General features: G+C 38.4%; 3 protein-coding genes across 4 annotated transcripts in view; all 3 read left to right on the top strand.

Moving 5' to 3' along the window:
- The window catches only part of cabp1a (calcium binding protein 1a), a 28,184-nt gene extending 15,306 nt beyond the window's left edge, over nucleotides 1-12,878 (top strand). Inside the window, exons 1-7 of one of the 2 annotated variants that reach the window (XM_055167227.2) lie at nucleotides 9,353-9,513; nucleotides 9,609-9,639; nucleotides 10,990-11,133; nucleotides 11,214-11,323; nucleotides 12,296-12,370; nucleotides 12,555-12,627; nucleotides 12,703-12,878. In XM_055167227.2, the coding sequence (XP_055023202.1) occupies nucleotides 9,418-9,513; nucleotides 9,609-9,639; nucleotides 10,990-11,133; nucleotides 11,214-11,323; nucleotides 12,296-12,370; nucleotides 12,555-12,627; nucleotides 12,703-12,728 (555 nt within the window). In that variant the 5' untranslated portion in view covers nucleotides 9,353-9,417 and the 3' untranslated portion in view covers nucleotides 12,729-12,878. Of the gene's footprint in view, nucleotides 1-9,352; nucleotides 9,514-9,608; nucleotides 9,640-10,989; nucleotides 11,134-11,213; nucleotides 11,324-12,295; nucleotides 12,371-12,554; nucleotides 12,628-12,702 lie in introns of those variants that run through there. The other variant, XM_055167226.2, reaches the window with a different exon arrangement.
- A 1,932-nt stretch (nucleotides 12,879-14,810) lies between these two features.
- On the top strand, nucleotides 14,811-20,428 carry mlec (malectin). The gene is made up of 5 exons (XM_055167228.2): nucleotides 14,811-15,519; nucleotides 16,113-16,291; nucleotides 16,370-16,546; nucleotides 17,350-17,407; nucleotides 17,496-20,428. Exons 1-5 carry the CDS (start codon nucleotides 15,318-15,320, stop codon nucleotides 17,735-17,737), a joined length of 858 nt encoding a protein of 285 aa, XP_055023203.2. The 5' UTR covers nucleotides 14,811-15,317; the 3' UTR covers nucleotides 17,738-20,428.
- Nucleotides 20,429-21,721: 1,293 nt separating this feature from the next.
- unc119b (unc-119 lipid binding chaperone B) lies at nucleotides 21,722-25,542 on the top strand. Its single transcript, XM_055168250.2, has 5 exons — nucleotides 21,722-22,050; nucleotides 22,441-22,554; nucleotides 22,980-23,088; nucleotides 23,219-23,391; nucleotides 23,601-25,542. Exons 1-5 carry the CDS (start codon nucleotides 21,825-21,827, stop codon nucleotides 23,711-23,713), a joined length of 735 nt encoding a protein of 244 aa, XP_055024225.2. The 5' UTR covers nucleotides 21,722-21,824; the 3' UTR covers nucleotides 23,714-25,542.
- Nucleotides 25,543-26,608: the final 1,066 nt, after the last annotated feature.

Raw genomic sequence — 26,608 nt, 5'->3', positions numbered from 1 at the left:
ACATTTTTGGCCAATAGAAACGTTTGCGGACAAGGTCAAGCGTCCGGTCTACACCCATGTGGCCCATGTCATCATGGAGACTCTTCAGAACTATAGGTCTCAGATCTTCAGGTAACACAAGCTGGTAGTGAGTCTGTGCACCCTCTTGTCGCTTACGGAACAAGACGCCATCTAAGATCTCCAGCCTGTTCCACTCTCTGAAGAGTAGGGATAGCTCAGGGAGTTCTTTTCTGAGAGATGGTGGAGGTTTTTCTCCCAGCTCCAGCTGTCTGAGTACTGCACTGATGCAAGAATCTGCCCTCTGCTTCTCCCGCATCTCAGTGGGTGTTATCATCGGGATGACGTTCACACCGTCTAGCTGGCATTCCTCTTCAAAGCCCTCTGGAATAGCACTTGAATGGTGGGCAAGCGACATAACCAAAGTAGTTCCAGGCAATGTTCCTTCATCATGAACCATGTGCTTCTCACAGATGGCCTTGATGGTGCTTTCATCCATTTCTGTTGACAGGTGTCTTTTTGTGAACTGCTGTATCCTCTCCATCTCTTTCCGGGACGATGAGTCATCAGGTAGCCTATCATGTGGGCGTCTGGACAGCCCGTCTGCATCCTGATTCTGCTTCCCAGCCCTGTACTGCAGCTGGAAATCGAAGGTTGACAGATCAGCTAACCACCTGTAGCTTGTGGCATCAAGCTTGGCAGAGGTAAGTATGTAGGTCAATGGGTTACTATCAGTGACAGCAAGAAATGGGCGTCCGTAGAGGTAGTCTTGAAATTTTTCTGTAATTGCCCACTTAAGGGCAAGAAATTCCAACTTGTGGGCAGGGTACCTGCTTTCACATCTTGATAGACCACGGCTTGCATAGGCGATGACTCTCTTCTGTCCTTGTTGCTCCTGGTAGAGTGCTGCACCAAGACCTGAAGTGCTGGCATCTGTATGCAGGATGTAGGGCAACTTGGGGTCAGCAAACCCGAGGACAGGGGCAGTGGTTAGCTTCTCGATGAGAGTGTCAAAAGCTGTTTGGCAAGTGGTTGTCCATCTGTCACCGAAGAGGTCTTTTGGATTGTAGTACTTCTCACTATTCACTGTGGTCTTAAAGCCTTTTCTCAATGGGGGATATCCAGCAGTGAGGGCATTGAGAGGCTTCACAATCTTTGAATAGTCCTTAACGAACCTACGGTAGTAACCGCAGAATCCCAAGAATGCTCTCAGTTCTTTCAGTTTAGTTGGTCTTGGCCAGGTTTTTAAAGCTGTTATTTTCTCTGGGTCTGTTTCAACTCCCTTCTCAGACACAATGTGTCCTAAGTACTTCACGGAGGTCTGGAAGAATTTGCATTTCTCGGGCGATAACTTCAGGCCGAACTCTTTCAACTGGTTGAGCACCCGCATCAGTCTTTCCTCATGCTCTTGTAGTGTTGAGGAGAAGATAATCAAGTCATCCAGGAAGACGAGAGCCTGCTTCATGTTCAACCCTCCTATGCAGCGTTCCATGAGCCTCTGGAATGTGCTTGGGGCATTTGTTATCCCCTGAGGCATCCGGTTGAATTCATAGAATCCAAGTGGACAGACAAATGCAGTTTTCTGCTTGTCTTGTTCCTCCATTTCGATCTGGTAAAATCCAGATTTGAGATCGAGCACTGAGAACCACTTTGATCCCGTCAATGCTGAAAAGGACTCCTCCAGATTGGGTAAGGCGTATGAATCTTTGATCGTCTGCAAGTTCAGCTTTCTATAGTCCACGCAGAGTCTGACATCGCCATTCTTCTTCTTGACGACCACAATCGGCGAGGAGAAGGGTGATTCAGATTCGCGGATGACTTCTGCATGGAGGAGTTGCTGGATGTGGTTTCGTACAGCCTCGATGTCCTGTGGGTGTATAGGCCTCGCTCTGTGCTTAAAAGGTGTCTCGTCACTAAGCTTTATGTGATGTTTGATCTTGTCAGTACGGCCAAAGTCAAGGTCGTGCTGCGCGAACACCTCAGGCATGGAGTTCAACTTTTCGGATATTCTGTCTTTCCACTTGTTACATATTGGAGAGTTACTAAAGTTAAATTCAATTTTTTTCTTGGGGGTCAGGTCTGTTGAGTGTTTGGAACCAAGAGTTTGAAGAGACTGGGCACTCTTGATGGCATGGATCTCTGCTATCACAGCCTTAGGGGGTAGAGTTATGTCATGGTCGGACTCATTCTTCAGAATGACTGGTAAGCAGTGGGGCTGCTTAGATGGCAGGTTTGCTAGCCCGTCAGTTACCAGTATGCCACCTGGTAACGAAACTGCTGTTGGTGACTCTACTATCACCCACTGACTGCAGTTAGTTGTTCTGCAGCTCACTGATCCTTCAAAGACTCTTGTCTGACCGGCAGCAATGGTCTCAGCGTCTCTGCTGTGTAGTCTCACTTTCCCCATGCTTGAATCAAAAGTATGTCTTTGTCTGGCTCCTAGAGTTTTTAAGACTGCTCTGTAGCCATATGGAAGGGACTGGTAGTTCTGAGGAGTGACATCTACATACTGCTCATAGAGAACATCTAAAGCATTGGTTCCTACTAGTACTGATGACAGAGTTGAGCGCATATCAGGTACAATTAACGCTAGTGTAGGAACGTCAATGTCCACTCCAAAGGTGCTCCTAGGGAAGCTGATGGTGACTTCGATGTAGCCAAGGTAAGGCACTTCCTGACCATTTGCTCCCTCCACCTCAAGCAAGTCACTTAATGAGTGGATGGGAAGATGAGACAGGGTTTCTTGATAGAAGGAGTTTGGGATTGTCGTGACTTGAGAGCCTGTGTCTAATAGGCAGCTGCATACTTTGCCACATATGGTCACTTGTGCAGTGCACCGTGCTCCAATCAGTCCCTTGGGCAGGGTTGCTGACTGTCTCTTGGTGGTAGAGTTAGAGAACATGTTGGAAATACGTCGTTTCTGTTTGGGACACTTTGTCTGTCTCCCAGTCCCTGTTTGTCCCTCTGCAGGAACTGGCTCTAAAAATTCTTAGGCTCTGAAGTGCTGTTTACAACATCCCATGCTTGCTGCTTTTCCTTCAACAGCTTTCCTTTTGAGGCTACCAGAGAGGGATTTGGTTCACCATCACACTGTGGTTTGATGTGTCCATCCTCTCCGCACCTGAAGCAGTACCAAGGTTTTGGTCTCCTGCTGTTGTTGGTCTTTTCATCTTGGCTGTGAGGTGTGGGAGTCTGAACTCCCATAAAACCAGGTGTGGGCACCTTCAGTTTGGGAGCTGGCTTAGCTTGGTTCTTTCTTTGACTTTTCTGCGTGACACGTGCAAGCTGGGTTTGTAAATCTGCTATTTGCCTTTTCAGATCTTGAATCTCTGGTGAAGGAGAAGATAAATGCGATGTACTGCATTCTTCATCATACTGCACACAAATGCCTTGGTAATGGGATGACACCTTGGGTTTTGAGGAACTGAGATGGTGCTTCATCCGAGATGCTTTGGAAGCTCGCCTGTCTTCTGCTGTGCGGAGTAACAGCAGCAGTTCTGCAAAGGTAGGTGGATTTTGCTTTTTCTGCTCCAGTTGCAGCTCAGATATCAAGGTGTTGTCCCAACAACCTCTGACAAATTGTCTCAAAAGCTGCCTGTCAAACTCACTTGCAGAGACACCCCCCCTCCTGAGGGTGGCATTCAACATCACCTGCAGCCGTTGGAGGTAAGTTGAGGGTTTCTCACCACTGTCTTGCATTGTATTGAGATACTTTGCAAATAGGTCGTCGCCATCTTCAACGGTGCTAAATGCAGAGTCCAGGATATCCAGATATACACTTGGAGGTGTTTCGGGTGTCAGGTGCTTCACAATGTCAATGGCAGGTGACAAGAGGCTTTCAAGGAGCTTCCGTGATTTGTGCAGGTCTGATTGCCTAGTGTCTTTGAGAAGAAGTCCCACATTAGAGCGCCAGGTCTCATAATCTGCCTCATTGTTGGGTCTAGGGAGATGCCCAGAAAAGGGTCGGATTCTTAGGGCTGTGTTTACATGCATAGCAGAGTCTTCATTTCGCACAATGTGTTCAACGATTACTTTCTGAATTTCTGGTGGATTCATGTCACAGAGTTTCAGAACAGATGGTGTCTCTTTGGCTGGTGCTGGAGGTGGCATCCAGTCGCCGCCTGGCTGGACATGCTGCTCTGGAAATGTGTTCTGAGGGCCAACCTGTGTGGCTCTTTGTGGAAGATGTTGCTCAGGTGATTTCAATTCCATGCTGTCACTTTGAGTCTCGGGATTCTCGAGGTCAACAGCATTGCTGATGATGGAGAGTTCTTCTTTAAGGAGAGTTGCAAGGTCCTTGCCAGTCTGCTTTGCTATCTCCTTCAGCTCAGAGAGGTAGGTCTGTGTAGCTGTTTTGCTAACTACAGGTGTGTAGACACTAGCTAGGGTTCTAATGCAGTAACTGTATTTAGCTGGGGAACTAGTGTCAAGTGTGTAGGGCAATAAAGATGCAAGTGCCTGTACAGCTGTGCCATATCTATATTCTATAATGACTTGCTTGTCTGAGTGTGCTGTGTGTGTGGAGTCTATTGGAATTATTCTTTCGATGGAACCATATTGCTTAAGAAAGTCAAAAAGTTCTTCATCTGTTTCTGTATCGGTAATGCCACTAACGATAACAGCATTAGGGACTTTTACATTGTTATGCTGGACTGCTTCCATGTCTCGTTAAGGTTAGACTCTAGTTTTAACTCTATTTTATTTGAATTAATACCACTCCTGGCTGCTGGCTCGCCAAATTTTATGTAGCACTTATGTCACTGCAATCGTAATAACTATGCTACTGGACCAGTTCTAGGTTCGTTGAGTGGTGTATGTTATATTAGAAAAGACACATGAGACATGAAAACTTATATAAATTAATTAGCAGTTTACTGAACAGGAATAAGAATGGAATAAATTATTCAATAAATGTATTGATAAATATTTACCCCACAAAATGTAGATCAATAAATAATCAATAAATATTTACAGTAAAAGATGTGTCAATAAATAATCAATGTAGATCAATAAATAATCAATAAATATTTATAGTAAAAGATGTATGTCAATAAATAATCAATAAATATTTACAGTACGGTATGTATAATAAATAATTTTAAATCCTTTATATTTAATCTTTTCTTATTTAAATAAGTTTAAATGGATTTAACTGGTTTAAGTATGGGTTTATTCTGGTTAGTTTTGTTCTTAGACCGGTCTATTAAATTTTAATCAGCTCTTTTAGAACAGTTGCTTTAACTATTTTTCAGCTATTTGTTTCTAGTTTTCTTTTAAGTTAACTCTTCTTTAAGGGAACAGGTACGAATTTTAGTGTGCTTATGTTAGTGTGATTGTTTCACTTTATAGGGTCTAACTCTTTCTTTGCAGGTAAAATGTAAGGATTTAAATGTTTCTTTTGTTTGTGCAATTGCTACACTTTGGAGTCTCACTTTAACAGAAAACATAAAAGAAAAAAAAATACAATACATCAACCAATTTTCATTCATACATTCACCTATTCACCAATTTCTCTATTCAATAAATCTAAATTATTGTGTTGCAATTTCAGAATTTCAGTTCAGAGGATCCGTCCAATTCGATGTTTTCAAAGGTCAATGTCCAATGTGATTAAAAGAATATAGCTCAGTGGTTCACTTTGTTCATGTCAAACCGTGTAAGCGATCAGAATGCGGTGTTTCAGTTCTTGCAGGTTAAAGATCCTTGGGTTGGCTCGCCATCTAGTATCCAGTTGAAATATCTGTTCATTCGTATGCTGTCTCGCAATACGCTGATTATCCAAAGGTCCGATCTGGTGTCGAGCTGTCCACAAACTTTCCGTGTAGGGGAAAAAAACCTGGCCTGCACAGCAGGCCATAAAGAAAATGTCAAATAAATAAATAAAATAAATTATCTCAACAGTAACAACTGCTTATTCTCATGTTTAACGCTGATAACGGAGGATTGCGATTCCTCTCGTTACTGACTGTCACCATGGTAACATCAAACAACTTGCTTTGCCGTTTCCCAAAATACAAATAAATCAATATACAATGTCAAAGTATAAGGGAAAAATCTTAATATTACATACATTTCCCTTTTTTTAACATAAAACATTCATAAGCTGATTGTACACCGATAATTTGTTACACTGTAATATATTGAACTCAATACACATTAAAACACAGTGAAACTCACCAAAACCGTCTTCAAAACACTCCTCAAAACCACCGCTAAGATGTTATAGGGATGATTCTCGATGAACAAAATATTAGAAGTGTTAAATAAGCCTAATTTTGGAGTTTAGTTTAAGGTGTCTGGATTTCGTGTGTATCTTATCAATTTTCCGTTAGCGTCTGCCGTTAATGTTAAAAAAACAAAACAAAACAAAACAAAACAGCTCGTGCATAACTGTGAAAGTGTCTTAAAGGGGCAGAGTGATATTAAACTAAAGGGATGGTTCAACATCATTAAAAGAATTAAAACCAAAATCAATATTTTAATATATTGTGTGGTTTCTAAATAACGTATTTATCTATTTATTGCTATTTATTAATTATATTATATATTATTATATATATTATTTATTTCACTAATATTATTTATGTTTCTATTTGAACTGTGGGTTACATTAGTCCTTATTAATGTGCAACTTTGCTCTTTTTTATAAATGTTTGCAATTACTATTAGATTTTCCCCACGCCCTTTTTGCTGATCTGAAAAATAATCCGATCCGTGCCTCAAAAACTGTAATGTGATCCGAACCGTGAGTTTTGTGATCCGTCACACACCCCTAGTAAAGTTAGAACATGGTGATAGCCATAAATGCATTTAATAATTGGCATAATAATTTATTTCAGTGTTTCGGTTTTTCGGCCTTGGTTTCCTCTTTTTCAGTTTTCAGTTTCGGCCAAGAATTTTCAATTCGGTGCATCCCTAATTACATTTATCTTAGTCTAGGACTAGTCTAATCCCTGTCCGGGAAACCACCCCGATTGGTTTAACATTGTCTTACAGAAACAATATTTTGAAAAAAAAACGTAATTATGTTTTATAGATATACGTGCAATTTGTCTAATAAATTTTGTGACCCATTTTCACAGCTGTATTTGCCACATTTCATAACATGACCTAGATTTAGCTTTATCAGTGAATGTCTAGTACATTTTTGGGCATATGCTCTGCAATCTGCATAAAATCCAATTCTTTCAAATCTTTGAATCCTCTATGAATTCAGAATAATAAACCAAAATGACTGTAACCCTGGAAATCAAATTTCTAATTTGAAATGCATCCAAGTTACATTCATAAGCATATGTTCGATTTCGCCTGCATTTTACCAACAGCAGATGCCACTACTGTTATTTGTGTTTTTTTTTTAAATGTAACTATTCCGTATTAAACTTTACCATGAAACTCATCCTCAATGCATCATTTGTGTTGTGGGCATATGATACTTCAAATTGTGACTTGCTTAGAGATCCCAACCAGCAATATTGCATTAAAAGTGAGTCTAATAGCTATCCAAACACAGCAAAGATGTGCAAACCATAGCCCCAATAAATAAAAAATAAATGAAACCAAGCAACTTGTGGGCACTGTAGACTTTGTTTACATGATGGAATATCATACATCTTGCAAGTTTGGCAAAACTGGCATGTAACTAAATTACAGAAAGTTTATCTTTGACTAGAAGTGGGTTACTCGTAGCCAGACTACATCTATAGATGGTGACATGACGTCTTTTGCTTACCGGGATGTGTCGTTAGTGCTCAGATATACCATTTGAACAAACAGGCAAATAAAATGCATAGATTTATATAGCAACCATCCCGATCACTCTAGTAACCACCTAAAAACCATAAACTTCAAAGCAAGCAGAACAGCTTTGTGCCAGAAACCTTTTGCAACAAATGAGCCTCAAAACACCACTCTCATTTTACTCAGATGTAATTTACTTGCTGTAAACAGCATTCATTTCTAATAAGTTTGATGGATTACAGAAATCACATTTACTCTCTAAATACATGCATGTATATGCACATACAGTGTAAACTACACATATTGATACTTTTAAGTTTCAAATCTTAACTCATATGTTTATGCAGTCTTTCGCAATGTAATGACTATAAAGTATCATTTAAATTGCATTTTTGGCTTTCACATCCATGCACTCCACTTTAAAAGCATTGCAAGATGTAAATGATGGTTTATGCAGGCAGAGCACACACATTAACTATTGCCAGTGCTATTAAAACAGATTATATCTCAATTCTTCTCTGTGTTTTTCATTGTCTCTGTCTACTTATCGCACTCTCCCTTGGCCTTGCGTTCTGTTTATATTTGCTTTGAGTGTGTATAGATCTGAAGAGCCAGTCTACACAATGTGTTTAGTAAACTGTTATGATGAATGAACGGAAAATGTTGGTTGGATTGCTTATTTTTATTAATGGGAATGTATTCTTTCTCAATCTGTCCCACACATGCATGCATGCACATTCTCTGTGACAACACAGATGGTTGCGTTATAAAGTTTTGTGACATCAAATGTATTGTGTATAAGACAACATGTGTATATGTGGAAATTATAGATTTTATATGAGTACAGCATTTATTTATTATATGTTATATCAGAATAACATTTGGAGTGAAAAGTTACATTTAAAATGTATTCAATTGTTATTTATAATGTTTAAATTAAGATTAGTATTTGATTTGTTCCTGTGCTGCTGCACATGTCTATGCAAAACCTTATGATCCATCAGGGCAATGACCCTCTTTAATATATATTTTTGGGCAAAAGAGAGATTTGCCTTTCTGGGATGTGGAACCAAAAGCAGAGATATCTTGTAGCTGAAATTAGGTTCTTTAAAACCTGCCCAAATATTACAGTGGGGGTTTTGATTTTCCATTAAAAGCCCCCACGCCCAGCATTGATAGGTCTGTAATTCAATACCGTTGCTAGCTCAGTGGTTAAGCATCACATTTCCATGCTACAAATATAAGTATGCTTAATATGAGGTCATTTGCTTTGAACAATTTGCTGTGAACTATTAAATTTAATACATGTTGTAAATGATGTACAGCCCACCGGTTTACATATTTGATGCTATATGGTTTTTACATTAATGCATAAGTGTATACATCACTGCAATTCAGGTCTCATGCGTGTACATGAATATTGTGGTCTTATGTCAATAAAGATGACGTGTTTACAATCATTTCCTTCGCAATGGTTTGGGCTCCAGCTTCTGTTCTCTATCTTTCTGCCTCTCTGTCCTCTATCGCCTTTAAAGGTGAGTGTTTTTACACCGCCTCAAACACGTTAGCCGTGACGCTGGAGAAATGCCACTGTCATGTGACCTCAACTTGTCTTAACGGTATAAAACAGGTCTGAAACACAACTTTAGTCTGTCTTGAAGGACAAGTTTTTAAATAACAATGGGCACTTTTACTGAATTGGATGCACTGATTAAACAAGGTTTTCTAGTAATGCAATCACAGGAACAGTTAGATTGCCTGGATGACTGTCTTATTGTGAGTTTAAGGATTTTTGTTATTTGTTGTCTTTATGGTTCATCTTTACTAATTTTTTTTATATTTTTATTTTCTTCTGTGTTTTGCTGTGACAGAATCGAGAGTTGAGACCAGAAGAGATTGATGGTGAGTTTTTCAGCTCCGCTTTATTTCACTAGCATCCATTATCATGAGATGATTTAGAATGTGTAGTTGAAATATCTTGTAAGTTGTTTTAGCTACCATAAACCTGTATGAACCAGACTGATCTCACGGAAAGTCGTGTTATAGTCACGCAAAATTTGATCAATTTATTCGTGTCCATGGCACGAAATTCTGATTTTTTTCGTGGCTTGAGCACAGGTGTCTTTTTCGTGACATTAGCACGAATTTCTTACAAATTCTTTTTCTTACAAAGACTTTCTTTTTCGTTTCATTTTATGTGTTGTTTTTTCCTATTTTCTTACCATTGTCGCTTGGGGTTGGGGTTAGAATTACTTTCTGTTACATTTTTAGACATTCAAACCCAAACTCCAGGCGGAAGAAGAAAAACATGTAGAAACCAATACATAAAAGTACATCTTAACCCAAACCCCGAAAACTAACCCAAAGCGACAATGATTTAAAAATAGGGGAAAAAAAGCAGAAAACAATAAATAAAATTACATGAAAAAGAGTCATGCCACAGACACGAGAAACTATAAAAATTTGTGCAAGTATCACAAAAAAGATATTTGTCAAGGCACGAAAATAAGCTGAATTTTGTGCCATGGACACAAATAAACTGATACAATTTTGTGTGACTATAACACGACTTTCCGTGAGATCATGTTACAATAAACTGTTGTTTTTTGCTAAATAAAGTGTCAAATTTACACACTACAAATATATTAAAAGTATAATACTTAATAATACTTTAGTGCAATTTAAAAAATTATACTTATTTAGATTTTTAGTGTATTGAAATAAATTTATTAATTTAGATCTTTATGGGGCGGTTTCCCGGACCAAGATTAGCTTAATCCAGGACTAGGCCTTAGTTTAATTAGGAAATATAACTAGTTTTAAACAACATGCCTTACTAAAAACATTACCTGTGTGCATCTTGAAGTAAAACAAAGGGCCCTGATGTATTTTAAGATCTGTAAGTGAAAGTTGTTTTCAGTTTGGAGAGCTCTTAAAAGTGTTTAAGTCTAGGACTAGTCTAATCCCTGTCCGGGAAACCGCCCCCTTAAGTTTATTTTATTAAGTACTAAAGACAATTTCTTATATTAAATACAAACGTTTTGCATAAAATAGAACATTTACACCTACAACTACAAGTGTACTTAAAGTGTATTTTAGTGCACTTTTCTCACCTGGGATGCACTGGATAAAAGCATCTGACACATGAGTAAATCTAAACGTTTTGTTATGTACCATTACTCATCCTTGCCTCTTTATATTACTGTGTGTTAACATGCTGTTCATGTGTTTTCTTTGTCTTGATGAGCGAAGAGTTGCGAGAAGCTTTTAAGGAGTTTGACAAAGATAAAGATGGTTTCATCGGCTGTAAGGATCTGGGGAACTGTATGAGAACTATGGGCTACATGCCCACTGAAATGGAACTAATTGAACTCAGCCAACAAATCAACATGAATCGTAAGCTCCTGTGTGCACACAATTGACTCATCAGCTATAATTAGGCTTTTATAAAATATTGACATTCATTTTTTTCTCAGTTGGTGGCCATGTGGATTTCGATGACTTTGTAGGATTGATGGGACCTAAACTCCTCGCTGAAACAGCAGATATGATTGGCATTAAAGAGCTAAGGAATGCTTTTAAAGAGGTCAGTGGAGAGAGATGAAAACAGCCATACATACAAATATACAGAGATAAATATAAACCATTATAAGCTATTTTTCATTGTATGATTTGCTGTTAAAATCATAAAGAACATTCTGTGAAATATATTACCAGATATCTTTAAGATTGAACTTAAAGAAATACTTTTTTTGAAAATATGCTCATTTTCCAGCTCCGCTAAAATTAAACATTTGATTTTTACCGTTTTGGAATCCATTCGGCTGATCTCCGGGTCTGGCGCTGCCACTTTTGGCATAGCTTGGCATAATCCATTGAATTTGATTAAACCATTAGCATCACGCTAAAAAATAACCAAAGTGTTTCGATATGTTTTCTTTTTAGGACTGGACTCTTCTATGGTTACATTGTGTACTAAGACCGACAGAACATTTAAAGTTGCGATATGGCTAGATATTACGCAGTGCCTGAAAACAGTCCCTTTGGTTTATTTTCGGGCACTGCGTAATATCATTGCGCCACCTGCAGCCATTTTACGCAGCAAAGTCCTTTATTATTACGCCAGAATGAGAGTATAGTTCCTAGCCATTCCTGCCTAGAAAATCACAACTTTTAAATTTCCATCAGTCTTAGTACACGATGTAACTAGAAGAGTCAAGTTTTAAATAGGAAAAATGTCGAAACTCTTTAGTTATTTTTTAGCGCAATGCCAATGGTCTAATCAGATTCAATGGACCATGCCAAACCACGCCAAAAGTGGCACCGCCAGACCCAGAAATCAGCTTAATGGATTCCAAAATGGCAAAAATCAAATGTTAAACTCTAGGGGGAAATTATTTTTAAAGCATAAAGCTTATTTTTTTTAAAAAGTTGAGTTTCCCTTTAATATGAAATCTGTGATCGAAAATACACTTTGATGCTTCTAATCTGATAATTACATGATAAGACTTCAGCCTGGATTTCACGTTTCTGTCTCTCCTGTATGACTCACCATCAGTTTGACACAAATGGAGATGGAGAGATTAGCACAGGAGAGCTGAGAGAAGCTATGAGAAAACTGCTAGGACAGCAGGTACGTGTTGTTGGCATTTGTGTGAATGAGCTGAAAAGTATAGGACATACAAAAAAAGGTTTTTCTTTTTGTTACATTAAATAATGATGATGTATAATGATGTATAATGAATAATGATGTTTGGTAAATAATGATGAATTTTGTTTGTTTCACCTGTTAAACAATGTGTTAATGTATTTGTTAGGTTGGTCATCGAGACCTGGAAGACATACTTAAAGACATTGATTTAAATGGAGATGGCAGAGTAGACTTTGAAGGTACAAATCCCAATAGCATTTCTGTACTAATAAAAAATACAAGATCTGATTTTTCTCCTTTTCTGTCTTTTATAGAGTTTGTGCGCATGGTGTCCCGCTGAAAGAGAGGTTTTTATGCCGTCTACTATACAAGAAAGTAAGATGCTGTGCTGCTTCCTGCTGGTCAAAGCAGACAGAGTATTAAACTACTGCAAGAAAAGCCTTGCTGAGCCAGTATTTTATTGTATAAAAACTGAAAACTGGACTTTTTTTTTGAAAAAAAAAAACTGATGACGACTCATGCACGTATATACACACAAGCACATATACAGATATACTGTAGCCAAGTGTCTCTGCACTTTCAACCATGCAAGACCAAACTTTTACTTGCACATTTGGGGGTGGGTATCATACTTAATAATGGCAATACAAAATTATGCGTTGTCCTGTTGTCGCCTATATGTGTCTCTCTGATAACTATAGGCAAAGAGCGTTTTAAAATCACATTCTACAATGTTTTTTCTTTTGTTTCCCGTAATATAAAGGGATGAGCACATTAATTATATGTTATGTATATAAATCAAGCTCAACTACCTAACACAACTGTGAGTCAAGTTTATTTTTATTACAAACATGTTAAACACTTTGTTACAAAAATAAATAAATCAAACAGTCTATACCACTGTGCAGCTTAGGTTTACTAACACTCAAATATGAAAATGAAAACAAATTGGCCTGTTTTTATAGACTTATTTTAACACAGACTGTTTCTAAATTTAAAATTGTTTGACCGGATTAACTATTTTTAGTTGTCATGGTGACATACTTGTAAGGAAACTAAATCCAAGTCTATTTAAAGCAATGCAAAGTATCCATATACAGACAACATCTGATCATCACATGCTTGAGGAACAGACTGTGAAGATGTATTTCTTTAATCCTTTTTATGTCTGTTTGCGTGATTTGTGTCAGAGACATTTGTAGTCTTAAATTATAATCTGACTCCTTGCATGCCAAAGTGAGTTTCATACATTGTAACAAATGAAGCAAATAAAAACATTGGAGTGTCTATTAATAGCTAAATGTTTTCTTTACTGGGTTTACCATTATGGAAATTAACTGTGGTGGTACTAAAGTAAACTGTAGTAAACATGCAAGCCAATGACCATATTTATTACTTTAGTTTTTGATTATTTATATTTTGTGTAATGGAAAATTTGTGGTTACTGTGGCTGTACAACAAATAGCATACGTTTTAGTATGTCTAACAAATTAACCCTGGTTCATATAGGAAATTAAAACATGCTTGATGTCCGTAATGGCATAATTGCCATAACAAACATATGTTTTAAATTATACGTAAATTATTTGACAAAGATGTTGATGTTATTTATACACAAAAGTGGCAACAATTTTGCTGGTGTCTGTTCAGCTCTTATCCAAATCATTTAGCAACCAGCATAACTTACCTAGAGGCAGACACTGACTGCTCGTGTTGTCATGGCAACGGGCTTTTTCCTCCGTACCAAAACGGGACAGAATTTTCTTATTTTGTACGACAGGCCTAAAAATAATGCCACCATGTGGTAAAACCAGACAATTGACCTCATTATAGTTCAGCATACCGTATGTGCTTCAGAATTTTAGCCTATGCAATCTAGGTCACTATTACAAATTTGCATTTGACAGATGCTTTTATCCAAAGCGACATATGATACTGATACATTTCTATTTGCTTTCAAATCGTTTTTGTTTTGAATATTTCCTCAATTTAATTACTAAAGCTGTGTATGTTTGTTTATCAAGATTTCATCCAAAATCTTGAAACAGGTAACAAAGTTCGTCTTAAACAGGTAATAAAGTTCGTATTATATATATAACAAGGCCCTTTTATCTACCTGTTCTGTATAATCCTACACGACGTCCTTCCTAATCCCGCCCACAAATCTTTGCATATGTAAAAAAAGCTCCAATGAAATGAAGCCAGCTAATTTATGTGAGGAAGTGAGTGAAAGTTGATACACTTGATTCGCTGGTTCTAAACACTTGTACCCATCGCGATTGGCCAAAACCACCCGGACTTTACGCGGCGTGTCCTCTAAACAAGCGAATCAACGGGCAGAACCTGTTTCATTTTTATATCTGATTGGTTAATCTCATCAAAGTCCCGCCCCCTCCGGAATCTAACCCATCAAGTTAGTCTGCCACTTTTCGCCGTTCCACCCCTTGAACCTGCGTTGCTGACTGCACACATACCCACAGTATTGACGCGGCCCTCCGTGGTCAAAACTACAGTAATTTCAGGCGCAAAAAATCTGCGCCGAGCAGTATACAAGTGCGGAATTACCACTTTATAACGAGAGACAACATACGTCGTGCACAGGTTTGCAGATGTAAGTGAATATACCTGCAGATACAGCTGCCACACACTGATGACAGAGCAAGAGAGTCAGTTAGCCAGCTAACCGCCACAGCTAAACTGGACTAGCAGGCAGGTAAATGTGCGGCCAACCGGACACCTCGACAATAACGTGCCAGTCAAGTATCTGAACGGAACCGAGAGCATTTATTCGTACAGGAAGAGCGACCGATATATCGTATGATCTTGCGTGAGTGTCAGGTCTAGCATATGGCACACGGGCTGCTGGTGTGACTTCCTCACGTACCGCTTCTTCCCCCGATTTTTGATTATTTCCGCACTGTGGTTGACGATGAGGAGAGTGACGGCGCGCAACGTTTGCCGGCTTGTATTTGCGGCGTTGTGGCTCCTTCTGGAACAGTGTCGAGCTGAGAGCGCGGCCCCGAGTCTGGCTGAGCGAGTCATCTGGGCTGTAAACGCCGGCGGGGACGCGCACACGGACGTGCAGGGCATTCATTTTAAAAAAGATCCACTGGAAGGCAAAGTGGGGAAAGGTAAGTGCTTGAGTCTGAGACAAATGAGGTTGTTTTTCAGCTAACTCCTTGTCTGCACAAGCACTGGTGGCTGTTATTAGCCATGCGCACTGCATTAGACATGAAAGAATGAATGAATCATCTGTTAAGCTGTCATAATGTATACAAATTAACCATTTCCAGCAGCAATACTGTCATATGTATTTTGAAGTGTGGAGTAGTTTTAAATTAAATGAATAATATGCTATAATTTTAGGGTTGGCCTTCAGTTTACCAGTAGCTGGTTAATAAGGCTGTTCAACATATCAGGAAGTTCATGTCAATGAAAATGTGATGACTGTCACTTCCTGAGTCAAATGCAAAATGCAGCACATGCTCCAAATCTGTTTTAAAAACATCAAACACTTTAGATTTCACATTATTGCGTCACTGGAAAATGATGCTAATTTGAAATACTCTGCTTAATTTTAAACACAAAAATGAGGCAGCCTCCTTACTGAGGTTTTTGAAACCACTCTCCGCATTAAGATTTCATTAGCACGTTATGAAACACGAAATGACGCATTAACCTGCACCCACACTTACAATTTGGCTTTGCTTTTATTTCCCTCCAGCATCAGACTATGGACTTCGCCTGCCCATTCTGCGCTCCAGCCCGGAGGATCAGGTTCTCTACCAGACAGAACGCTACAGTGAAGATACATTCGGTTATGAAATACCCATCAGAGAAGAAGGCGACTACGTACTCGTCATGAAATATGCTGAGGTTTACTTTGCTCAGTCTCAACAAAAGGTGAGGATTTTCATTGCACAGCCTACAAACCATTTCTTTCTCATAGGATCTCTAAAACCTTTTGTTTGCTCTTCCCAGGTTTTTGATGTGCGTTTGAACGGCCACATAGTGGTGAAGGATCTCGATATTTTCGACCGCGTGGGGCACAGCACGGCTCATGATGAAATCGTGCCATTCTCCATAAAGCGAGGAAAACTTAGTGTTCATGGTGAAGTTTCCACTTTTAATGGAAAACTCAATGTAGATTTTGTAAAGGTAAGAGTTAAACTGTGTATACATTACTTGGTATCTGAAATATTTGATCCATATTTTATAAATTCACTAACCGTTCAAAATCAGGATATTTTCCTGAAAATAAGACTTGAGTTGTGCTTCCTTAAATATACCCCTTCCTAAATTGATCTGCCACATCGTTGATCAGTGCGCTGATGAGCTTTTTTAGTCTTTTGTTTGTTTGCAGAAGAAGCATACATTTTTTATTCGAGGATGTGCTCTGACAATAAAACCGATATTTTGAAGCCTAGTGCTTCCATAAAGCACATTCTGTCAAAAATAATTGAGGTCGGAACCGTTCTCTTCTGTTTAGCTTGTTAGCAATGTGTTGACGTGCAGTCAAAAGAAAAGATGAAGCAAGGCACATAACTGCGTACACTGTCTCATCCCAAAAATAAACAATTTTGATGCATTTGCATGTGGTGACATTGAGTTGGTTTGACAAATTGTAGTTATTTTACTGTGAGTTTCTGTTTATTTAACGCATGCAGTGAAATGAAAATACAGATATGTGGAGATGAGGAAGCCCTAAGGGCAGCCTGTGGGATGAAATGAAAATAATCGTATTGATTATTCATTGCTGAGGTTTAAAAGTGAAATATAAGTAGCTGAAAGCCACAGACCTGACTGCGTGCACGCCTTTTGTTCAGTGTTTAGGCCAACCGCCGTGTAGATTATGCTAGAACTGATTTGCATGTTTTCTGCCCGGATCCATTAGTTTGCATGCGTTCACTTACTGTAACCAGTAGTGCACCCTGATCTCTTTTTGTCTCTTGTGTCCGCAGGGTTACTATGACAACCCCAAGGTATGTGCACTGTATGTGATGAAGGGCAAGCTAGAAGGTAGGTATTGATTTAGTTTCTTGTGTCCTCCTATTTTCCAAAATTGGCTTTCTTCTAACAACCTGTCGTTTATGCTCCGATTTCGAAGATGTGCCGAAACTGCAGCCGCATCCCGGTCTGGAAAAGCGAGAGGAAGAAGAGGAGGAAGAGGAGGAGGGGGACGTAGGAGACGGCGAAAAGAAGAGCGCCTCGACCTCTTCAAAGAATCCTGTTCGTTCCGGGCCTCGAACCCCAAACCCATACGCCACGGACAACAGCAGCCTGATGTTTCCTATACTGGTGGCATTCGGGGTCTTCATACCCACCCTCTTCTGCCTCTGCCGCCTGTGAGGGGAAGCAAGTGAACGAGAGGGAGAAAGGAGAACCGATGGACATCAGGCTGTGGAGGGGTGGGGGGACGCACAGCCGTGGGGACAGGCAGTAACACAGACTGACATTACAACAGGTAGAAAACAAAAAGTGGGACGTACAGAAATGTGGACGTTTGAGGGATCGCTGGCCATTTAAAGAGGTGAACCCGATTAAGAAAGCGTGTTCATTTGCGCACGTGTTTGTGCTTCTTGTTAAACACATCTAATGCCAGATTTAGTTTGGGCATATCCAAGAGGGACATATTAAATACACACACACGAGCCAGGGCTAAGCGCCTTACAACCTGGTTTGTCTGGTCTAACAGGAGATGACAACACTTCATAAAAATTTATTGGTTTTTTTTTTTATTTAGATTAGGTGAGGAGCATTTTGTATCAGCGGTGGTATTGATCTGCTGTGGTTTGGGAGGCAGAAATGGTACAAGAGTCTTCTAAACTCCCTTATTGACATTTTCGTGTGTGTTTAAGCACCTTGCTGTCCACTATTTTTTCACTTTTTATTTTTTTTACGTGTGCAAGCATCTGTCATGCAATTTCTCCAGCTACTTTGTCTTTTTGATTTGCAGCATCGTTCAGGTTTGTCTGGTGACCTCTTAGCCCATTCTTCAGTCACATTTTTGCAGATCATAGCATCTTTTAAACTCCAGGCACACAAGACGCGTAAATAAATCTTTATCTTACATTGACAGGTTGGCCCCTGAATAACTGCATGTTTTCTGTATTAAACCATACATGCAGGTTTTGGTTTGAAAAATTTTTTTCAGATTGTATTGAACAGAAGTGCCATTTAAAATGTAAAATGTTATTCTTTATAAATAAACCGACTCTTTCACCATTAACATAGCCAAGCTGGCATAGCATTGGAAAAAGTAAAATGCATCTTGGATAGCATTTTATAGGTTATTATGAAAATGTGTGTCTTAACTTGGCAAGGGCTCAGACACCTATTACATGGTTTAGAGAGGGATTGTTGCTTAGTTAGGAAACGCATTACCTTTGGCACATTTTGATTATTACAATTACAAGATCCATCATTACTGGTTTTTACAGGATCTTTTCAACAACTCCACCAAAGATACTTTTTGTTGATGTGGAAGATTGACAGGTTGCGAGGAGTCTAACAATGCTATGGTTGAGAAATGTTGTCAGGGATGCGTTCAGAGTTCAACAGATACATGCCTGCCATACACTGTGAAGTATGGGTGCTGATGCTTATTTTGAGTGCAACTTTTTATGGTATTGCTTATATTCATTGGCAGCTTAAAGTGGAGTTTCACCAACATTTGCATTCCACCTTATCAGTCTTGGATGCTTTTAGATGTTATGCCATTAGCCAGGATTTTCCCCCACAGCTATCCTGTGCCCTCTTTTACTTAAGCAAGTCTGCCTTAAAATGGGTTTAGAAAGAGACTAACGTTCACACTGCTAAAACCATCAGACCCTTCAGTAATGGTCACGTACTTATGCCACTGTGCTGTCTGATGCCCCATATGTGAGTTCTGTGTGTCGGTTTGAACCTGTCTCTCGTTTGGACTTATACACTTATCTTGGCCTTCTCAATAAATGATTTTGAAGAATGGGAAGGGAGGGCAGTGTTTTGCCTTTTGTTCGTTTGTTTTGTTTAAAAAAAAAAAAAAGTAAAACAATCAATGACCGCATTGATGCACCTTTCTTATTAGAGAGTTGCAGAAAATTGCCAAAGTCATGAACGGTTTTTATTTTTTTGCTCGTGAATTTGTACACAATGCATGTGTATATAAGGTACTTAAGATCACATTTGTTTTGCAATACGGTTATCTTTTTTTTTGCCTAATTGCTATTTCTATTGGGGTGTTTGGTTTTTTTATTGCTTGCTAGAGTGTGAAGAAGTGGCCTTGAAAATAGTTTTGGTTGCGGATGTGGTCTAAGTAATGTTTGATTTGCAGCCACATAGACACACTGACTGATTGTCGGAAAGAGCGTGAATCTTATTGAGGTTAGATATATACAGTTGATTTCTTTATGTTGTATAATTTAAGTGAAAGGAAATGGGTTGAAAATTAAAATTATTATTGAAAAATTTAGTTGCTTTTAATCTCCTCAGGATATTTGGGTTTTCTTATGACTGTTTTATAAGTGTGAATTATTGCACTGCCTTTTGTTTTAAAGCATTTGTGTGCGTGTGTGTGTGTTTTTGCAATTTTTTGTGTACTTTTGATCCCATATTGCCTTAAATTTCAATACATCTTCATGTGCTTTATCATTATGAGCTTTTTCATGTTATTGATTTATTGCATGATTTATGGTTTTTGTTCGGTTTGTTTCATCATCTGAATAACAGTAAGGTTGTGTTCAGTTTGTCCTTATCAAATGCACAACTCCTTGGACAATAGCCAAAGAACACATGGATTTATTGTGACCACCTTCATAAAGAGCTCATTTATATGGCTCCATGCCATACAAACGGCTGAGTTTACAACAGATGTAGTTTCTATGTTAATGTGAAAGTCATGTCTCTGTTAAACTACCTGTCTCCCTTTGATTCGAGCTCCCACCTGAAGACCACGTGAGAAAGCAGAACGGTTACCCCTCAATGTTTTAGAGAAGATTTCTGATGTGGGAACTGCAAATTAATGCTGTTTCTTTTTAATAAATGTGCTATTTTATCTAATTGGTCTTGCGGGTATTTTGATGAGGTTATTTGTATGCATTTTTTTCTTATGTTCTTTCTTAAAGGGGTCATATTACGTTGCTAAAAAGAACATAACTTTGTGTCTTTATGTATAGATTTACGGTGTGCTCTGATTGGCTAGCTACCCAGTGTGTTGTGATTTGCTGAAATTTACCATATTTGTAATATGAGCTCCCAAATAACAGCATCTCCACGACATGGTGGTGGCAACAGTACTACAGTCTTTTTTGCGCACATGGTTGCAGACAGTTTAAAGGTGCAGCGGAGGATTTTCTTGAATTTTAGAAAAGAACCGCCTTCTCCACTTTTAAAAAAAATGCAATTGCGCAACACTCTTGATTAACAACTAGGAGGACCAATAGTCTTGATGATCCATCCGGAAAAAATAAATCCTCCGCAATACCTTTAATGTAATTTTGGCATGATTTTTGGTGAAAGCTTGCAAATGCCCCCCCCCCCCCCCCTTTAAAAATCTCCAGCGCCCCTCTGATCGGCCTTGCTGAGAAATATGAACAAACAGCTTTTAACACTCCAAAGACAAAGGAAAACATGAAACCGCTTCATATGACCCCTTTAACATGTTGAGAACTTTGCATTGACAGTGGAACAATGCAATTTGAATTAATTTTTTATTTTATTTATTTACATTATCCACAATCAATTTACAAAATGTTTTATGGGCAACCGAAGTGCCTCAAAATCAGAGCTTTGTTTGATTTGTTGATGTAATTTCCATTGAAACAGGAAGTTGGGGGCGGGCATATTGAGTGTCTCCTCCGCTTTAATAATAACCAATAGCATTCAGTTTACCTCACAGACTAAATCTTTATTCCCTCATAGATTAAAATCTGCTAAAGTGCAGAATGATGTTATACAATTTTTGATCCATATTGTTTTATATGCGTATGTCTTCTAAATATCAATGGTCAATTATTTGGAGCTAAAAAATGGGACTTTTACTGTGTTAAGAGCTTAGAGTTGATAGACGCCAATGAGTTAAACAATCGCAAATTTAATTCATTCTAAAAATTTTATTAATATAGCGCCACTAAATAGTTAAAAGTCCCCTTACAACTAATAAACAATCAATTAAAAAAAGTTATTTGATAAAAGACTGTAGCTACAACATACGTTATTCTGTGTTAATAATCTGTTCAAAAAACTGCCAATGAAAATGAACAAAAGATGCTGTGTAAAATATACACAGAAAATATGGTAACCTAGCAACTTCAAAGGCGTTCAGCCAATCAGAGTCCAGTCTTTTCCGCGTATGTTCTCCATAGTGACGCGCTACGCCATCTTGCATTCAGCGAGCGTCGAGCTCAATAGAGACGCTGTTTGCGCTTTGCCCGACAACAAGTGAAATTTTGTAGAGATGAGTAGTCACAGTTCCCGCAACGAAACTGCAGCCGCCGCTGTAAACGGCTCGGATTCAACCGCAGCGGCTGCCCGAGATCGGAAGACGGGAGGCGGCGTTCTGAAAAGGCTTAAATCGAGACGAAATCAAGTGGAGCGACGGCCTGTAACGGAGGACGAGCTGCGCGCGCTGGAGAGAGACATCACTCCGGATGAAGTTTTGGGACTCCGCGCAGTCACTCGCGGTACGAGATTTGACATTTTTGAGTACTTGTGTTTACTTAAGACTCACTTTATGTAGTAACAGGTGCTGTTAAACTTTGAGCTCAAATGCATGTCCTTGCTAAAAAAAAGTACAATACCTATTCTAATGGTTTCCGTTACAAACAGTATGAACAATCAGATGTTGCCATTAAAATCATTACAACATTCCTTAATGTAGTGTTACCCCGGTAGAATTTAAGTTAATGGTGGTGGTTTAAACCACTAACTATTCCCATTATAACTATTAAATCCATTGGAATGTTTCTGTTTTTTCTTTGAAGCAGGGGTTTGTGTAGTATTAACTTATTCTTTATACTGTGTGACACTATATAACAGTAACATAAATTAATTTTGTCATTTACACTTAACAGATTATCTGTGTAAACCAGAGGACAATATCTATAACATTGACTTCACACGCTTCAAGATCAGAGACTTGGAGACAGGCACAGTGCTTTTTGAGATTGCCAAACCCCCACATTGCGGTATGTTTGATTTCTTCTTTGTTAAGTTAAACTAATAGATGACTTTCAGGCAAAACGGTTTATTTACCACCACATCGTAGTATACCTTTATCATGAGTAAAATGCATGAGAGGAATACCCTTGTAACATCATTGCATGTATTTTAAAGAGACCCAAAAATAAAAATTCTGTCATCATTTACTCACTGTCATGTTAATACAAACCTCTATAAATTTCTTTGTTCTGATGAACATGAAGGATGATATTTTGAGGAATGTTCGTAATCAAAAAAGTTTGTGAGCCCCATTCACTTCCATAGTATTATTTTTTTCTACTATGAAAGTCAATGGGGCTCACAAACATTGGTTACAAACATTCCTCAAAATATCAACCTTCGTCCAGTTGCATATTTTGCTAATTTGTTTTTCTCCCAATCTTGCATCCAGACCCTGATGAGGAAGATGAGGAAAATGGAGATGCTGACATAAGTGCTGGCCGCTTTGTTCGTTACCAGTTCACTCCGGCGTTCCTGAAATTACGCACAGTTGGAGCCACGTAAGTCCCAGATCCCTAAATAAGTACAGTGCTATGTGCTATGTCGATTTTTATTGCAATTAAAACAATCAGTGAAGTGATTTGTGGATTAATGTGTCATATTTCCTATCTCATCCTTTCGCACTCTCAGCGTGGAGTTCACAGTTGGAGATCGTCCCGTTAACAACTTCAGAATGATCGAGAGACATTATTTCCAGGAGCGTCTACTGAAAAGCTTTGACTTCGACTTTGGTTTCTGTATCCCAAACAGTCGGAACACTTGCGAGCACATCTACGAGTTCCCCCAAATCCCAGATGACCTCAGTGAGTCTTATGGTTGTCTTTAACAAACAACAATATACTCCTTGAAGAACACGTACTTCAGAATGCTCTTTCAATTCATGCAAATGTTGTACAGTATATGGAAATTGTGAGAACATTTTACTTATTCCTCAAGTCCTGGTATTAAAACTGTTTATTTAACTCTTTACAACACTGTTTAACCTCCTGTCTTGTGATATTTTTTTCTGCAGTTTGTTTGATGATTGAGCGCCCATATGAGACCAGATCAGATAGCTTCTACTTTGTGGACAACAAGCTCATCATGCACAACAAGGCAGATTACGCTTACAACGGTGGCCAATAGTGCTTTTCAGCAAGAAATCAGATAATTGTTTGCTTGGATAGTGTTTGCGTGGATTGCACAGAACCACCCCTCACTATCAACAACACGCGGTGATGTCACCAGCATTGTGATCTGACACCAGACCCACCCAACTGGAAATGACCGTCCCTCCGTGAAGTTCCTGCATTCCACAGACAACGTGTGCAGCTTGTGGATTTGGCCAAAAATGGAGCCGTTTTCCTTTACTATGGAAATGTCCTGTTGTCCAGTCCCAAAGCAATCACAATAGAATTGTTCTTTTATTTCCTTACTGCATCCACCCAACTTTTTTCTTTTTTTTGTGAGATTTTATAATACTTGGAGTGATGTTACCCACCCACCTAAACCTTGAATATATATTGAGATTGTTTTTTTTTTTTTTAGAAACATCATTTTATTTTTTACATGCAAAAATTAAGTGTTTGACATACATCTTCACAGCCCACTGTGTGTGATTTTTAAAAAAGAGGGTTATTGTCCAAGTTGATAATTTAGTTGACAAACCAGCATTATTGTGGAGTGTGTATACTACTAATGTACCAAAATGAGACCAGGATGTTTTATTCACAAGGGTCAACTTCATAGGAAGTGCATTCCTGGGCATTTGATCAGGGTTTTGCTGCAAAGAATGTGAAGACTATTTTAGTCATCATGATCCAAAAACAATACAGTTGATAGATCTAAAGATGCATTGTTTGACAAACCAAACTGACCTTATATGGGGACCAACAATTTGGCCACTTGTTAACCAATTGCTTTATTTTACAAGGTGTTGTTTTTGGTTTTGTCAAACCACAGAAGCCTATATCTGACAGAAATTGAGTTGTGGCAGATGGATTTTGCATTTTGTGTGTTTCGATCTGCAAATGAGGAATGAATATGGACTCGTTGTGTCTGTTGTGTTTATAGGACGTCTGTCTTTGACATATGTGAGGGCTTTTAATGTCAGAGTTTGCTGTTTTCCACTGTGCATACAGAATCCAGTTTTCAATAACGTCGGGTTCATGTCACGCACACAGCGGGATGAGATTCCCAAAGTGGTGTCTTTGTACACCTTTCAAGCTAGCTTTGATGTTTATCTTTGATCCAGTTGTACCTGATGTTAAATGGTGGCTGTGATTTGTGATGTGATCAGTGAATTCATTAGGAGCGTTGAATGGGACTGGCTGAGAAATTATGTATAAAAATCAACCAAGAAACAAACACTAAAGCCCTCTTTAATCAATATTACACTGCATTAGATCAATCAAGTAAATCATCCAGAATTGTTGGTATACATCAGATGCAAAGTAGACATTTACAAACAAGTTAGTTCTCAACTAAGTTGACTTGCTTACAAACTTAAGTGTCCTTAGGAAAGAGACTTTGAGATACACTGAGGATCAATGTTTATTAAGTATTTGTAGATTTGTGAAGTTTTTGACTGAAGCCTTACCCAGCAATGCTGTTTGTTTACATTGGTCTGCAGACCATTTGTCCTGTTACTGTCTTTAGTGGTAATTTTCTGAATAGCGTTTGGTCCAAATATTACCCAATACACACTTAATACAAGATCCCATTTCCAAGCTAAAATCTTTGTTTTTGGCCCCCATATTTTCTTCTTTCCAATCTCTTTTTCAGGCCTCTGAAATTATTTTAGATACTGCATGAGATGTAATAAAGCATCTTGTCATGAAGATTGATTATGAACACTAATAGTGTGTATTTATTCATACTAAAGTTTTAGGTATGCTGCTCATGCTTAAACTTTATTTGTTGTGTAAAATGTAAAAGGGAATACATTGTTTTTTATGTAGCCATTCATCATGTCATACTGTTTCTAATTTTTTTTACAAAGCCTGTATCAGGACTGTTACTATAGTTAAATAAGAAAATAACATTTAACAAAATGTATTTATCAATTAGAAATAACAGGGACCAATAAAATTATCCTTAATTCATACAAAAAGTTTTTATTGTTGATAAGACACAAACAAAAGAGATTCTTACGACAGTAACAATTCATCTAAAGTAACTCAGTAGGCCTGGATGACCTGAGATGGTTATTTAAGTCAGTGGTTCTCAAACTTTCACAGAATTTATGATAAAGTAATTTATTTTATAAAATGTCATAAAACCGGGACCCCCCCAGTTTGAGAACCACTGATTTAAGTGATTGCGCACTTGAGCATGTCTTCTTAATTTTGTCCGAGGCTCTTCAGTTTACTTGATGACTGGTGAAAACAATTTAGAAATTGATCTTGGATTTATAGTAAATTGTGTTATACCAGGATTTCTGACCATGACAATTTGTAAGTGATAGTTATACTGGTGACTTAAAATCCATTTTTTACCAGTAGGTCGCAGCATCGAGTCAAAAGAGATTTCATTGATCGCATAGCGGCCTGGAAGGTCGGTGTGCTGCAGACTGAAACTTCCCTCAACACACCTGCCTGAAAGTTGTATATGCTTAATAAGACTAGCTGGATCAGGTGTGTTTGATAAGGATTGGGGCAAAACTCTCCAGAGACACCGGGCCTCATAAGCAAAATTGGACACCCCTAATGTTAATGTGATCCCACATAAAAAGCCCTAAACAATTGATTTCACTTTCGGAAGGCTGCAGCCTCTGGAGGTCGCATTTGCAGGTTGCATCATCAATACTGTCTTATTTCAGAATATGAACAATTATAAGGTTGACTATTATTCTTAGTTAATCACAAATTGTTTTAATATGCTTATGACTTATGAATGTAATGCTTCACTGTAAGAAATACTTTGCTGCCTTAAATTTTTGGTTGAATCAGCTTGGAAGTCATTTCAACTTGCTATTATTTATCTTGACTAGAGGTGAGTTGTTATAACTACAGGATAGTTGTTATGACTTATAAAATTAAG

This window comes from Misgurnus anguillicaudatus, chromosome 5, assembly GCF_027580225.2.
Source record: "Misgurnus anguillicaudatus chromosome 5, ASM2758022v2, whole genome shotgun sequence".
NCBI classification, from domain to species: Eukaryota; Metazoa; Chordata; class Actinopteri; order Cypriniformes; family Cobitidae; genus Misgurnus; species Misgurnus anguillicaudatus.
This window is presented reverse-complemented; position numbering and strand designations above follow the sequence as displayed.

What these genes read in the sequence shown, in the direction of transcription:
- mlec (XM_055167228.2), top strand. Translation starts at nt 15,318, where the DNA reads ATGAGGAGAGTGACGGCGCGCAACGTTTGCCGGCTTGTATTTGCGGCG. An exon ending in GGAAGGCAAAGTGGGGAAAG is followed by an intron (nt 15,520 to 16,112) that starts GTAAGTGCTTGA and finishes ATTTCCCTCCAG; the next exon opens with CATCAGACTATGGACTTCGC. An exon ending in TCAATGTAGATTTTGTAAAG is followed by an intron (nt 16,547 to 17,349) that starts GTAAGAGTTAAA and finishes TTGTGTCCGCAG; the next exon opens with GGTTACTATGACAACCCCAA.
- unc119b (XM_055168250.2), top strand. Translation starts at nt 21,825, where the DNA reads ATGAGTAGTCACAGTTCCCGCAACGAAACTGCAGCCGCCGCTGTAAAC. An exon ending in TTACGCACAGTTGGAGCCAC is followed by an intron (nt 23,089 to 23,218) that starts GTAAGTCCCAGA and finishes TCGCACTCTCAG; the next exon opens with CGTGGAGTTCACAGTTGGAG. An exon ending in CCAAATCCCAGATGACCTCA is followed by an intron (nt 23,392 to 23,600) that starts GTGAGTCTTATG and finishes TTTTTTCTGCAG; the next exon opens with TTTGTTTGATGATTGAGCGC.